Source organism: Dreissena polymorpha, chromosome 7 (genome assembly GCF_020536995.1).
Source record: "Dreissena polymorpha isolate Duluth1 chromosome 7, UMN_Dpol_1.0, whole genome shotgun sequence".
NCBI lineage: Eukaryota > Metazoa > Mollusca > Bivalvia > Myida > Dreissenidae > Dreissena > Dreissena polymorpha.
In genome coordinates this window covers 100,066,131-100,080,070 of record NC_068361.1, presented here as the reverse complement: position 1 = coordinate 100,080,070, position 13,940 = coordinate 100,066,131, and the positions used below count along the sequence as shown (strand labels likewise).

Sequence of the window (13,940 nt, the reverse complement as noted above, 5' to 3'; positions counted from 1 at the left end):
CCTATAATTTAACATTTGCTATTTGCATTTATAATTGACATTATTAACAAAAATGTTTTTCACATACATTTAAATTGCATATAGAAATGTCATGTTATAAATTCATATTACTAACATTTTGACCACAAATGAAGTTCTGAAGCTAATATGTTAATCTCGAGTAATACCAAAACGCTAAGTCGACTATTGCCACAACGATTTAAATAATGGCCATAAGTGGGAATCTAGAACGTATGGGAGGTTAATACTCGTTCTAGAACGTCGTTATTCGGTAAAGTATGATAACAGTAATGACTGTATCAAAAATGACCAAATCGTGAGCGTTCGAAAGAGTCTAAGAGGAAGTGATACCTGTACTCATAGTTAGGTTTGGGGTCAGAACGTAACAGATCGTGACACATGTAACTGATAAATCGTAAACACACTTGAACACAACATGTGGTCCGTAACATGCGGGCATGTATAAAGTCGTTTCCAATTTGTGATATATTTGAAAGGAAGTAAAACCACTGGTGAGCATGCGTGCCATCCAGCAGATCACAGGAACGTGTTAAAATAACACCAGTAACGATTTTTATCAACCACTTAACATATCCGAAAACCTAGTCAGTATCGCCGGTTTTATATAGCACTTTATATTTTCATTTCCACTGGTATTTTTATCATGACAAAGCTACATCCACACATATGAACACTGTCGTACCATCAAATGGACTTTGGGGGTCTTTAGTACTAGTCGGGGTTTAGGGCAAAGGGTATCACATGAAAATAGTATAATATATTTATATGCATTTGTTTTAATGAAGTGTTTTTTATGAAAAGAACTATGAGCAACGTTTCTTAAAAATTGAATCGAAAAGATACCAAAATACCACACATATTTATTGCTGAATATATAATGCGAATCAACCTCTGAAAATAAGTTAATTAAATAATGATAGAATTTTCACTTAAGAAAATAAGAATAATAGATCTATCAGAAACACTTTTATTCAAAATACTTTCGATCTCTCTTTTCAATAACACGTAGATATATACAGACAACGGGGTTAATGCCTTATAATTTGCTGACATATCTGGTGACGCTGAGAATAAAATAACGTGCCCATTTTGACATTTTACATAATGAATTTTTTTATTGTTGTTTTTTTACTGTTTATCATACCATAACGTAACTTCTTCAAGCGAAATCAACATAGAATAGATACGCCTCTTCAGTTTAGTGTGAATAGATATATTAAATGACGTATATGGCATACGTTTTGCATGATGTCATGAGCTGTTTGCATGTTCATTCTCAATATTGAAAAAACACTATTGCTTTAAATGTCTTAAATAAAACACAATTTGTATAAAAGTGTTTGTTTAGTTGAATCATAATGTAACTTTATATTTGATTTCTATAAATACGACATATCTACACACATTGACTAAACATATAATGCGTTATCAGTGTAGAGCAAAAATAATTTCTGCCACTCATAAAAAAGGGCACAAAACAGTTCTTCATCTAAAATTAAAAACATTCATAATTTAATAAAACATGCTGTTTTGTCGCATCATGTATTAACAACAGACAAATGGACTTTGACAGTAACCGATGTGTCGGCGAGCTTTATAAATAATCGTAATGAATACATTATACGGACAACAATGCGAGTGATAAAAACAAATTAACAGGACGTTTAACAGAAATTACCGCATACGTATACTAACAATAAATACATGTTAACAAAAAACATGCAAAACATCAAAGAGCACAAAATGTACTTTCTCATTATCACAGACGATTTAATAAAACATTCACAATTGAATTATAAAATAATAGCGTTGACAACTAAAACTCAACAAAACATGTAACGCAAAAACTTAATGCTTTCAAAACACTGTGTGCATATAATCAGTAAAAGGTCGAATCGGTACGTCATTTGTCATTCCATATATGATACCGTTCTAGACTGAACTAGTTTCGAACTAAGTTGCTCCAAATTTAGCAAAGAATCGTGTCGAAATAGATGTATAACTAGAACAGCAGTACAGGGCAATACTTGACAAGATTTCATTAGAGGAACACAAGTGCCTACATTGCTCAACAGATCTATTGAGTAAGATAGAAAAAAACTCAAATGGCGTTCAATTTTTATTTTTAAGCAGCAATTCGAGCAATGTCTTATCGTTCAAAACAATGAAAATTGTTTTTCAAAGAACATCATGAATATTGTCTAAAATATCTTTTAAAATATGAGCGCTTTAAAAACGGTTTAAATCCACAGTTCTTTGCATTGAACTTTCCAAGGCTAGACCCCAGCTTTATTCTACTATGTGTGTATGTTTGCTCGTATTGTGTCGTACTGTCTTGGAATTTGGTCACTGCCATAAATAAAGGACCATGAACTTGTGTTTAATAAGAATGCAATACTGCAAGAGAAGCTTGATTTTCACTTCTTTATATTGAAATTGCGTGTGTTTCCCATGTAAGTACTCCATTGTGTGATACAACGAAGATTGCTTATATGAAGTATTAAATACACCACTCATTGTATGAACGCGGATGGCCGAGTGGTCTAAGTGATAAACTTTTATTCCAGGGGTAAGTGTGTCGAGCCCAGTTGAGGGTTACTTTTTTCTCTTTAATTGTATTTAAGGCATTTAATGACAAACTTCAATACATGCCAAAATCTTTAAATAAAAAAAGTCCCTTTTAAAGATAAAAGTAAATAAGTTGTTTTACACATAGATACACTATATGGCTTCAGAACGCAAGGCTATCATTTGTTGCTTTTGACGAAAGAAGTTTCTATTTATACTCTTGCAAATCAATATTTGGAAAATCAGCTTTACCATTCCTGTTAGCGTAATTGCTATTATACAACTAGTTTCATAACACCGTTAAACCGTTAAGATAAGGTACATAAGGTAGACGACTTTTTGCGTATGTGTATTGCGGTTGTATTGTTTTTCATTCAAGATGGCGGAAAATGTCAGTGGCGCTAATTGTTCAAGTTTTGATTCAGTTGGCAATCATCTCTTCTCGGTGTATTAGAACCATGAAATATCAACTGTTTCTAATTTGTGTCAGCATTTTGAAAACAAATATTGTGAGAAATATTTATGAGAAATGTTTTGGAATTCATTATCAACTTTTAAAGCGACCTGTTGCACGATAAGGGCAAGCGGTCACTATGACAGATTGCCGAATCAGTAAGTGAATGTAACGAGAGGAACACAATGAACATCCAAAAGAAAGGAATTATTCTGCAAAAAAGCATGACACTTGTGCTGCAAGAAAGTTGTTGAACAAAACTATAGGTATGCCCTTATATTTGCGCATCTCTCATCTTCTTTGACACTTTCATACGTTAATGAACATATTGACCATGTGGAATTATAATGTCAATATACTAGCTAGAATTCCTGCGATAGTTGACCAATTTTATGGTTTAGGACTAACTCCGGAATGAACAAGATTCTTTAAAAGCCTAATAGTCTTCTTGTTTAAAACCCCAAAGCGGGCGCATTCCAACGCTCTTACGATATGGACTTTAATGATCTCAATTATATAGATATATATTGTTCGTCAAAAAATGCAGCCGCTTTTTGACAATAATAAGTAACTTAAGGTTTGCTACAGAGGCACAAATGAATTGTTGGAACCAGAATACGATTTAATGAATTTTATTCGCAAAAAAGGAGTATTGTAACTGTACGGAGTGAATGAATCACCGATGGTAGTAAATACATTAGGAAATTTTAACGAGACGAAGGGTAATTATAGGTGTAAATGATATTATGTATTTATATATGTATTATTTATTTGTTATAGTGTCTATTTACGTATTTAGTTATAAAGTTAGTTGCCAAGTTAGTAAGTTAGTTAGTTAATAAGTCATTTAGTTAGTAAGTTAGTTGGTAAGCTAATCCGAACGTAAGTTATTTATTTATTGAGTTTTATAGTAAGCACGTTTTTAATATATTACACATTGCGTATTTGTGTATTAATTTAATTATTTTGTAAGTAAGTTACTAATTCAGTAAATAAGTAAACTCTAAAAGTAATAACGGTATGTAAATTTAGTCAGCCTCCATGTTGCAATGATAATATCATATTACCCTTTTTAGTGTTACAGTTACATGGTGTATTAGTGTTTTCGAGTAAGTGTTAATTTTAACAAAGTATCCTAAAGATCCATGAGTTCATTTTTTGACTCTAAAAGGAATACAGACTGTTGTACTTAATATGGTGACATGTTTTTGTAGGTAAAACATATCAAGAAATCTGAGAAATTTTCCATTTTCACAATTTTAAACAAAAGCATGCACAGCACATTTTGGTATTATATTGGTATTATATTACTAATCTTCGACATTAAAAACCGTTATTTCTAGTGCATGATATAGCTTATCATGAATAACAAAATAATTGTTGGATGTTTACAAACACAAATCAATCACGGGTAGAGATAAAATGCTGAAAAGTTTGATGCACGAACGCCATCGCCACCTTGAAGATAGTCACCTGATTCGTTTGAATCTACGGCAACCCAAACACTTTGCCCTCGACGGAGACGAATAAGAACCACATTACTTCCCATAGAATGTTTCCAATCTTCAAACGGCGTAATAACAATGGTCGATACCAGACTGCCGTCTACGACAATCTTGAACCATTGACGATGGGCCATTTGTGACCCCAACGTGGCTGTAATGAAGTAAACCCCGTCGACAGACACCGTGAAGACGCCAGTAAATGAGTTGTAAGCATTTCCGTCGTTCAATACAACGCCCCCAAACTGCACTGTATGGTCAGCACCGGCCAACCACAAGTCATGGGTCAGAAAGGCTGAGAAGCCGATATTTGTTGCTGCATTCGCTATATGTCTCTCTGAAATGCATTATACTCATGTAAACAAATATTATAATGAATACGATATTTGCTGATTATTATTGATTCGAATTATTTCATGATCATATAAATTTTAAGAAAGGCTCAGTCACGATTGAACATGCACATGTTTTATGATAAAGAGTGTATAACAAATCAACATTCTACAGGTCAGTGCAATTATTGCATTGCACGAGCTTCTCAAACAGGCGACCAAGGTTCAATCCCCGCTTCTGGCGCACACAAACTTAGCTAGTGGTTGCGATACCGGACAGATGGGGTGTTCCCCGGTAACTCCGGTTTTCCCCCACATACATTATCATACCATAATTGAATATTTATTAACACCACATAGCGGGAAAATGAAGCTCTAATTCCAAATGTTTCCAACTTTCGTATGTCTAGTAAAGTTAATTAGGTGGTAGGGCTGTGACACACTCCTGGTCTTCACATTATAATGCCTAAGACGCAGAAGGACCTCATAAGATTTATAATAATGACACACTTTTACAGTGAAACAGTATAATCTCCGAAAATATTCACTGTAACTGTTCACGGTTTGAAACTGTGATTTTATTGGTTTGTAATTACTAATTTTTCAAGATAAACTGATACCATAACATACGCATGATTAATTTACGTTCTTTGACATATGTGCTATAGTTTTGAAAGTAGTTTAATATAAAGGAATAATGATAATCCAGAGACGATATCAGGAGAAAACTCGCTCTAATCTTTTATTTATGGCAAATTACAGATTTTACTATATAAAACAGTACTATACATACATGCCGTAAAACATTAAACAAGATTAAAGCTGAAGTCAACGACTTGGAACTTGGTCAATTCAAAGCATGTTGTGTTTTAACCGTTTGAATGACCCCTCGAATTTAATGCTTTGCCCAGAGTTGATCAAAGAAATGTAAGAGTTTAAATGTTTAAATAAAATTGCTTGTATTTTTATTCAAATTAAAAGCAATAAAAGAAAAATTGAATTCAATTTTATTACCAATTGATTCCCAAAATATAGTTTAATATCTTCGTGAACAACAAAATAACAACTGACTAAGGCACGATAAAATCAAGTTAACACAAATATTATCTAAATTTACTTTTTATTAAAAAAATTGAGAAGTAAGCATCATATATTATAAACCAACGAGGTAATGCGAATTAATTCCCACTCAACAAATGAAATATAATTAGAAATTTATGTTAGCTAATCGATTTGTTGTTCCTCTAACATATAATTTTTGAATATAATATAAACACATACTTGTTCGATAGTCTTGTCGATTTTGACCCAATCCGAGAAAATCCTCAAGTTTCTCTGAAAGGATTTGGATTTTCAGTGATTCCCTATGAAGTTGCTCTTTAAGATAGTTGGTTTGCCATCGTAGTTCATTTGTTTTTACTTCAAGCTTTTCCTCAAGAGCTGTTGTTTTTTTAATCTCCATTTCAAGGCGAAGTTCTAATGCGTCTAGTTTTCTTTGCACATCAGAAATAACGGACACATCATTATCATTCGCATTCGCACAAACAAAAAAGTCGAGGAAAAGATCTGTTTTTAAAAACGAATACATCTTCGTTTAAGAGTGGAAGGTAAAGACAATGTTAAAGAGAGTAAAATTCTTATCTTACAGGCACTATCAGAGCGACGTCACATGTTTTTCGCGACTTCGTGCATGTTAGTACACTCATTCCTGTAGTATCGATAAAGCTGAAACTACCAGCAGGTGTTAGTCACAAATAACTAAACGTTGTTTTGTTTAACAAATCTCAATTATATTTATTCTACAAAACAATATCTCATATATTGTGATAATATTGATAATCCAGTTTTGTATTTGGCATAGGATTTATGGGTTTTGATATGCTTGAAAAGCTTCATTATTTCTCAAATAAATTCAATTTATAATGTGCAGCTCTTGACTCGAATCAAAGATCTTAAGGCAAAATAACGCCCGAAGTTTTAATATTTAACATAGACAGTCATACTAAAAAAGTTTATAAAATGAAAGGACAGCGAACGAGTAAAAGGGAATGAATATAGATACTGAAATAAACGTATCATTGTGGCTGGTGTGTATTGATTCGATTTCGTAAAGTAAATAGTTGTTTTTTCCGCTAATTTACATCGGTAACGAATTAAAAGACCAAAATACACGATATCATGTATCATCATTTAATCTTACTTATCCTCAAATATTGTGTGAAAATGTGATCAAGTGCATATAAAATTTATTTATACCTAGATGAACTATTTTTCAGTACGTCTAATCAATCGTTTGAGCATCTTCTTGCAAAATCGAGTTGTTCCTAAAATGATTTGTAAGCCGTTTTGACTCTTGTACGAAGGAATGCCAGGCCTTAACTAAACAGGAAATTACAGGCACTTAACATGCAGTCTATTTGTATGACCTTGTGACACACAAAGATTGGAAGTCTTACCTGTGGCATTCTTACTGGTGATTTTTATTGCGTTTATTTAACGTTTATGTAAGTGAATAAACATAAAATGTAAATATGTTTTGCATTTCAGGCGTTTTGATTCATTGAAATGAATTCAAAAACACTATATATTGAATTACTTTACTTTTTATTCCATGCTGTATTGATGCCGGATAATAAATTAGCAATTATTTTATTTTCAGTATGACAATTGACTGACTGCAAAATTAACGAGTAAAATACTAACGAAGAAGTAAACTCGTATACATGTTTGTTAAGCATAACAAATACAGAAATAAACAATTCACTACACCTGAAAACAAGTCTGATTGTATGCAATATAAACAATAATGTTTGCAGGCTAATTGTTTAAACGCCGTTTGTAAATGTGTGTTTGATCGTCTTGATTTAAGGCAGTGTGTTTGTTATAGTTATCGATGACCAGTCCGCGACTGTCGGATTTAAACTGCATCCTTTACATTTATAAGGCGCACGTACTGTTGTATTGTATCAAACATATACATTTATTTATGTTGCCTACGTGGAAACACAATTGTTGGGCTTACCTTTCAATATGATATGCATTATAAAATGTGCAAACAAGATTGAATTTCCGAAAGAATGTCATTTAAGAACATTGATTTAAAAACTCTCGTTTATAAGGAACGTTTGTTATTGTATTTCATGAGCCTGTTATGGCATGTATTACTTAATAAATGACGAAAAATAATTAAAACCTGATATTTGTAGTGAACGAAACACCTGCTATACAAACAAATGGCTGACTTCGATTAATAATTCTTTCTTAATCATTTTGTTCGCAGAGTCATTCACAAAAGCTAAAACAAAGAGAAACCATAATATCCAGTACTTGAAGAAGAATATGAACTGGAACTGAAAATCAAATTACTTGTTATATGTTTGTATTTTGTCTTAGTGTTCTTTTGTTCTAATCAACAACATGATTTGATGCTATAATGCGAACAAAGCAAATCCCGATGATATTAGAACAAAAGGTTAGCTTATAAGTATATAATTTAAAATGAAAAAACAATCGCAATTTGTACATGATTGTTTACAAGCATTTGGTTTTTCCACTGAGATAAACACTTTGTTCTAGTATTCATTAAACGATGTTATTAATTTTGACTACAATTTACATTCTTCGAGTGGTTAACGATAGTATCGTATATGACGAAAGGTGTTTAAAGTCTCAAATTTATCTTTAGACATCTGTCATAGAATAATTATTTAAATTCCCCAACAGTATATACAAGAACTGTTATCTGTAAGCTTTTTGAACTTGATTTTGAATTTACTCTATATTACAATACACGTCAAAGAAGTAATCCATTTTTGTTAAGTCTTTTTTTAAATTATTTTTCACATTTTGAAAGGTAAAAGTTTTCTTCAGCCTTGATTTGACATTAGAATTTTCATCGAAACTGACAAGCGTACAAAAGTGATCGAAATCAAGTTTATTTGAACTATTATTTCGACAAGCCAAAAGTATGGCGGAAGAGTTTTCTTAAAAACTGTTCATTTAGAAATGAAAATTATTCTTGGAAGTCTGTTTGAAGCTAAGCGATATACATTATAGATTTAAAATATACGGTTAAATAGTTTACACATATTATATTTATTTTCCAGAAACCTGTTTACATGATAAATCATCACAGTTATCACGTGTCTAATGTTTGCCAGTACTCTGATGATTTTGTTGATATTGCAAAATGCGTCCGGGGTCATTTTTAAACCGTTAAGATAAGTGTTATTAGAAGCTTTAACAATTTTGCAACTGCAATTTGTTACATGACCCTCCAACTCGGGTCTGAACCTTTTTCATAAATATAGTCATGGGAACTAATGAACTTGCCAGAAACTATAAGCTGTTTGCATACATTAAACCAAGGCGTAAAGGACTATTTTGAGATTAATATGGCAAATCGAGCAAACGAGAATCAAACTATATCGAATTAACACGGTTGCGGAAAAACTAAAAGTTGTCTCTTTTTTCTATTTAGTCAGTTGTACACTTCATTATGCAAAATAAAAGGAACAAATGTTTCTATATTAACGTTAATAAACCCGTATAAGATGTTTCAATCTTTAATGAGAGTGCCGTGGGTGTCTCCAAACTGAGTTTTCTTGGATAAGATAAATTAATTTCAACATAATTGTAAACATGCGTCGATTTTCATTTATGAAGAAGTCAGTGGATGTTCATATAATGTTCGAGACTGGATTGGAACGTGTACTCATACCAGCTGCAAGAAGTATAAAGTATCTTGATGCATTTTGAAACTTTGTGTAAAGTGTGTGTATTTGGAATTGTGTGAGGTCCTACTGTGCATCAGGCTGCATTATGTGAGGACCCGTAGTGTTTCACATCACTTTTATCTTATAAACACGAACGATTTTTTACGAATATCTTCGATTTCATGTTCGTTTGTGTACACCTATTTTGCTTGTTTTGTATTTATTGTGTTGTTCTGGGTGTGGTGTAGTATTGATCACTAGTGTTGATACTATTTATATTATTTTATTTTCTAAATAAGCGGTTACTGCCTCTTAAAAAGTTGACTTTGAGGCCGACACACGACAATTATCAAGTCAATTCGCTCCGACACATGAACATTGGAAACAATAACGGTGTACAAACGCGATACACCGTGGTGAGTATTTATTCATTTGGGTATGTCGCACTGAACGTCCTGTGTTAAGCTTCAGCATTTTAAATTCATACACGACTAGGTTACGATACTTCAGCATAATCATATTGCGCGTCGTTATTTGTTGAAACGACACATGGCAATTTCAACGAGACACAAGACACAGAAATCGAAATTCAGCAACGATGCTTGACACTGACCAACCGACTACATATTATCTGAGTATGGAAATAAAGTATTTTGAGGTATTGATACTATGTCGTTGTATAAATGCCTTTAAGTAAAATCATTTCTGAACGGGGTCTAGTTAAATTGCGAAGTTTTACAAAGGAATACGAATAAAATGTATGATGGAGTTTGAGATAAAAAAGGATTGATGCAAATGTTCTCCCTATCGAATAAAATGTTTCATGCGTATACTGTCTTGCGATATCACTTGGAACAACATTTTGCCATTATCAAACCCGATTTAAGATAAGGTTTGACTAAGTGTATAGTCTTAAGCACTAGTGTAAAGTCTTAGTTAGTGTGATTTACCCGTTTATTTATTGAACGACAAAAGTTGATAGTTAAGAAGGAAAATGTTTCTTGCACATAACATGAAAACGAAAATGTTTTCTGTATACACCGCTTTTTACAATGTTCCTGTCCAAACTATAAATACCCAGGTAAAATACAATTTTTAATTCATTATTATTATTTGATATGTAAAATAACGTAATACAAATCTTTTGCAGATTTGAGTGCTATTCCTTAATAATACCAAAGCTTTTAAATCTTCTTTTCGAATGGAACGCTATAGTAGGGTGCTGAGTCGTTCCGAATGGGCAGGTCACTTGATTGGTGTCCTTAGAACGCATGTGCATGCACACTGGCAAACTTCCGGTAGAAGACGACAGTAGACCCTCCCAAGCAAACAACCACCGTACTCAAAAACACGATCATGGTAATGAGTACCACTCCATTCATGCACATCGTTTCTTCTGTGACGATTTATGAAAACATGTTTTGTTATTTGTAATAATATAATATAGATAAACATGATTGAAAGATATGTTATATGATTTTTATGGCTACTCGTATCAAAGTGTCGATCAGTTCAGGTCAGAATATTTTATATAATTCACATTACCGGTGGTCTTTATTATAGAGTCGTTAAATATGCTAAGATAATCATCGTTTCCAAACTGGCAAAACAATATTACACTATATAAAAGTTTTTTTCGTCTAGTGTACATACACACAGTGTTTAAAAAATATTAGGAAACATAATCACTCACGAATTTCGGAATATTTCTCCATGATTTTCACCCAAGCCCCGACGTCAATGTCGCAATTTTCCGTCTGTCTTTTCGCAATGTCATGCCCAATGGAGCTTACGCTTGCTCTCTGGCTCGAGTCCGTATTCGATGCATTGATTTCCCCTATCACGTTGGCAGGCGTAATATCTCGCTTCTTGCTTCCCCAACCTGGATAGCCCATGCAGTTGGACTTTGATTCAATATCAATATTCAACTAAACAAAGAAAAGACTATATAGACCATGTCCCCAATTTTTGGGACTTTTGCTTATCTGAAGTACCAGCAATATTTTGTCGTTAACTGTTTGTTTACTGATAAATGTAAGTTTCATGTCAGAGAAATACACACGTGTTATCAACATTATTTTTGTCCGTGCTTTAACTTTCCCCAAAATGTAAGGCTATCAAAATACATTTGCACATATGCAAACTCACACGAATTAGTATTTAACAAATACTTGCTGACGATTTTCATTTAAGATAATTCCATTCTTTAAAATAAAAAGATACTACCGATTACCGAAATTCAAGTCAGCGCTTTAAGTTGCGCATTCCTAACGTGATCTCTAAATAAGATTACTACCTGTAAAACCTTTTTAAACAAGGTCATAACATGTACAAAACTAAATCAGGCAAACACTCTAACTGATGTGAGGCGACTTGTCGCGCACATGTGTAATTTTTAAAGGCAGTGTCATATTGTATGGTTGTATTACAAAAATGAGCATGAATTGGAGGATTTCGAAATACTTCGATTTATATGTTTACTTGTATATAGCTACGTGTTACAAAATAGAACCGCACAGCGATAAAACATATAAAGTACTTATATATAAAGTATATGTCATTAAAGGGATATTTCCAAGTGTAAACTGTTATTGATTTAAAACAATAAGATTATAAAGCGAATTCAGTAAATCATTTAAATATGATGAGCGTGAAAAGACGGAATACAATGGCATAAACACGTTTTTATATTTATGGAAAATACCATCAAAATTCCTTTTTAATATACGTCTTAATATAAACTGTTGTTAAAATTGCTTGAGTTCTAATTGCTAATACCGGTAATATATTAGGGATAATATCACGATAGAATCGAATAATTGAAAATACTTAGACTATTTAACCAAAATGCGCGGCTATCAATAATTGTATACTGTTACTGTACATGTTGTCTTTAAGAGCCCTTTCCATAGATTATCGCAATTAATACAAAAGTTCGTTAATGAATTAACTAACTGAACTATTTGGAATAGTTTTTAATCGTTTCAAGGACTAGAAAGATAAAAATGTGCCTGTCTTTAGGCTTGATTCCCTTTCCTATAGAGGCAAACTCTACCAGGCTACCACTAATGTTCACCAACTTCATCAATATAACAGACACTTCTTTTAACGTGAAATTAAACAAATACTAAATTATTGGAGCTTTAATTGCAGTATTTTCATGAACATCCTAGACACTTGTTCACATATTTTCGAGATGAAACGTTTCCAATGTGTGAAACATATTCAAAGAACCGTGTATAAGAATGAAAGAAATAACACTAAGGCGTAGACTGACACTGTAAATAAAAAACATATTGGATTACGAGAAACCCTTATTAGAAATGTATAAAATGTATAAAATAATAAAGCGTTACAAATAAAACACGAATGAATAATTTTAGTGTTTCTGTCGATTTCGTTATATTTCGGGACAATAGTAAAAGCCCGATTGGTCAAGTGTGGAAGGCGTATTTTAATGAATATATAGGCCTGTGGTTCGAGCCATAATGGGTATCAACTGTTTTTAGTGGGGGTTTTTCTTTCTTAAGTTATACTTTTGTTTTATACTTGAGATCGTTAGATGTAAGCAGGTCGTAAAAAGATCTAAATTTAGTTTAAAATAGTATACATTTTTAATCAACTATTTGCATTATCATCGTTATTCCATTGACCGGTTTAGCAATTGGGGGAAAAATGAGGGATGACGGCACAGAGATCATCCGTCAGTTTGGTCTGCTGTGGACTGCTGAGGATAATTCATCCATGGGGATGGGACGTCTTCTCTTTCATATGTTCTTTCAAGCTTCTCTTCTTACAGCCTTAACGACGACCTCGCTCTAGCGTTTCCTGGAGCAAAGTCTTGCACACAGAGCCATGCCGGTCGACGTATCTAAACCAAGCCGGCTTTCGACGTTTGGGGCTTTTGTTGGCGGGCAAGTGCTGCAGTCATGTTCCGGACGTACTCGTTGGTCTTGTGTTTTAAGTTAGAGAAGCGGATCAGTCTTCGGAGACACTTGTAATGAAAGGCCTGTATCCTGCGTTCTGTGTCCGAGTCCCGCAGACGCACAGTAGGATAAAGTCTACGAGACACTTGAAGAGCCTTATGGAGTAGTTTTTATCCCATTTTTATACCGACATTGACGGTATAACACCTTGTGGAATAAACTTGCCTGTCTCCCACCTTGTTGAATATACCTGTCGCGTGCACGGACTACATTTTACTTTACCACTGAATGGTTTTTCATAAGAAATCTCTAGAGTCAATAAATCTTCAATATTATACGAACTTCAACCTTTAAATCTAGTCAAGGGAAATAATTTTTCGCCGTCCGTATAATAAATCAGCTGATTGGTGGCGTCATAAAAT

General features: G+C 33.1%; 1 protein-coding gene across 1 annotated transcript; it reads right to left on the bottom strand.

Moving 5' to 3' along the window:
• Nucleotides 1–974: 974 nt before the first annotated feature.
• LOC127837967 (uncharacterized) lies at nt 975–6,525 on the bottom strand. Its single transcript, XM_052365442.1, has 2 exons — nt 6,159–6,525; nt 975–4,882 (listed from the first exon to the last, which is right to left on the bottom strand). The coding sequence occupies exons 1-2, from the start codon at nt 6,463–6,465 to the stop codon at nt 4,449–4,451; spliced, it is 741 nt and encodes a 246-aa protein (XP_052221402.1). The 5' UTR covers nt 6,466–6,525; the 3' UTR covers nt 975–4,448.
• Between the last annotated feature and the right edge of the window lie 7,415 nt (nt 6,526–13,940).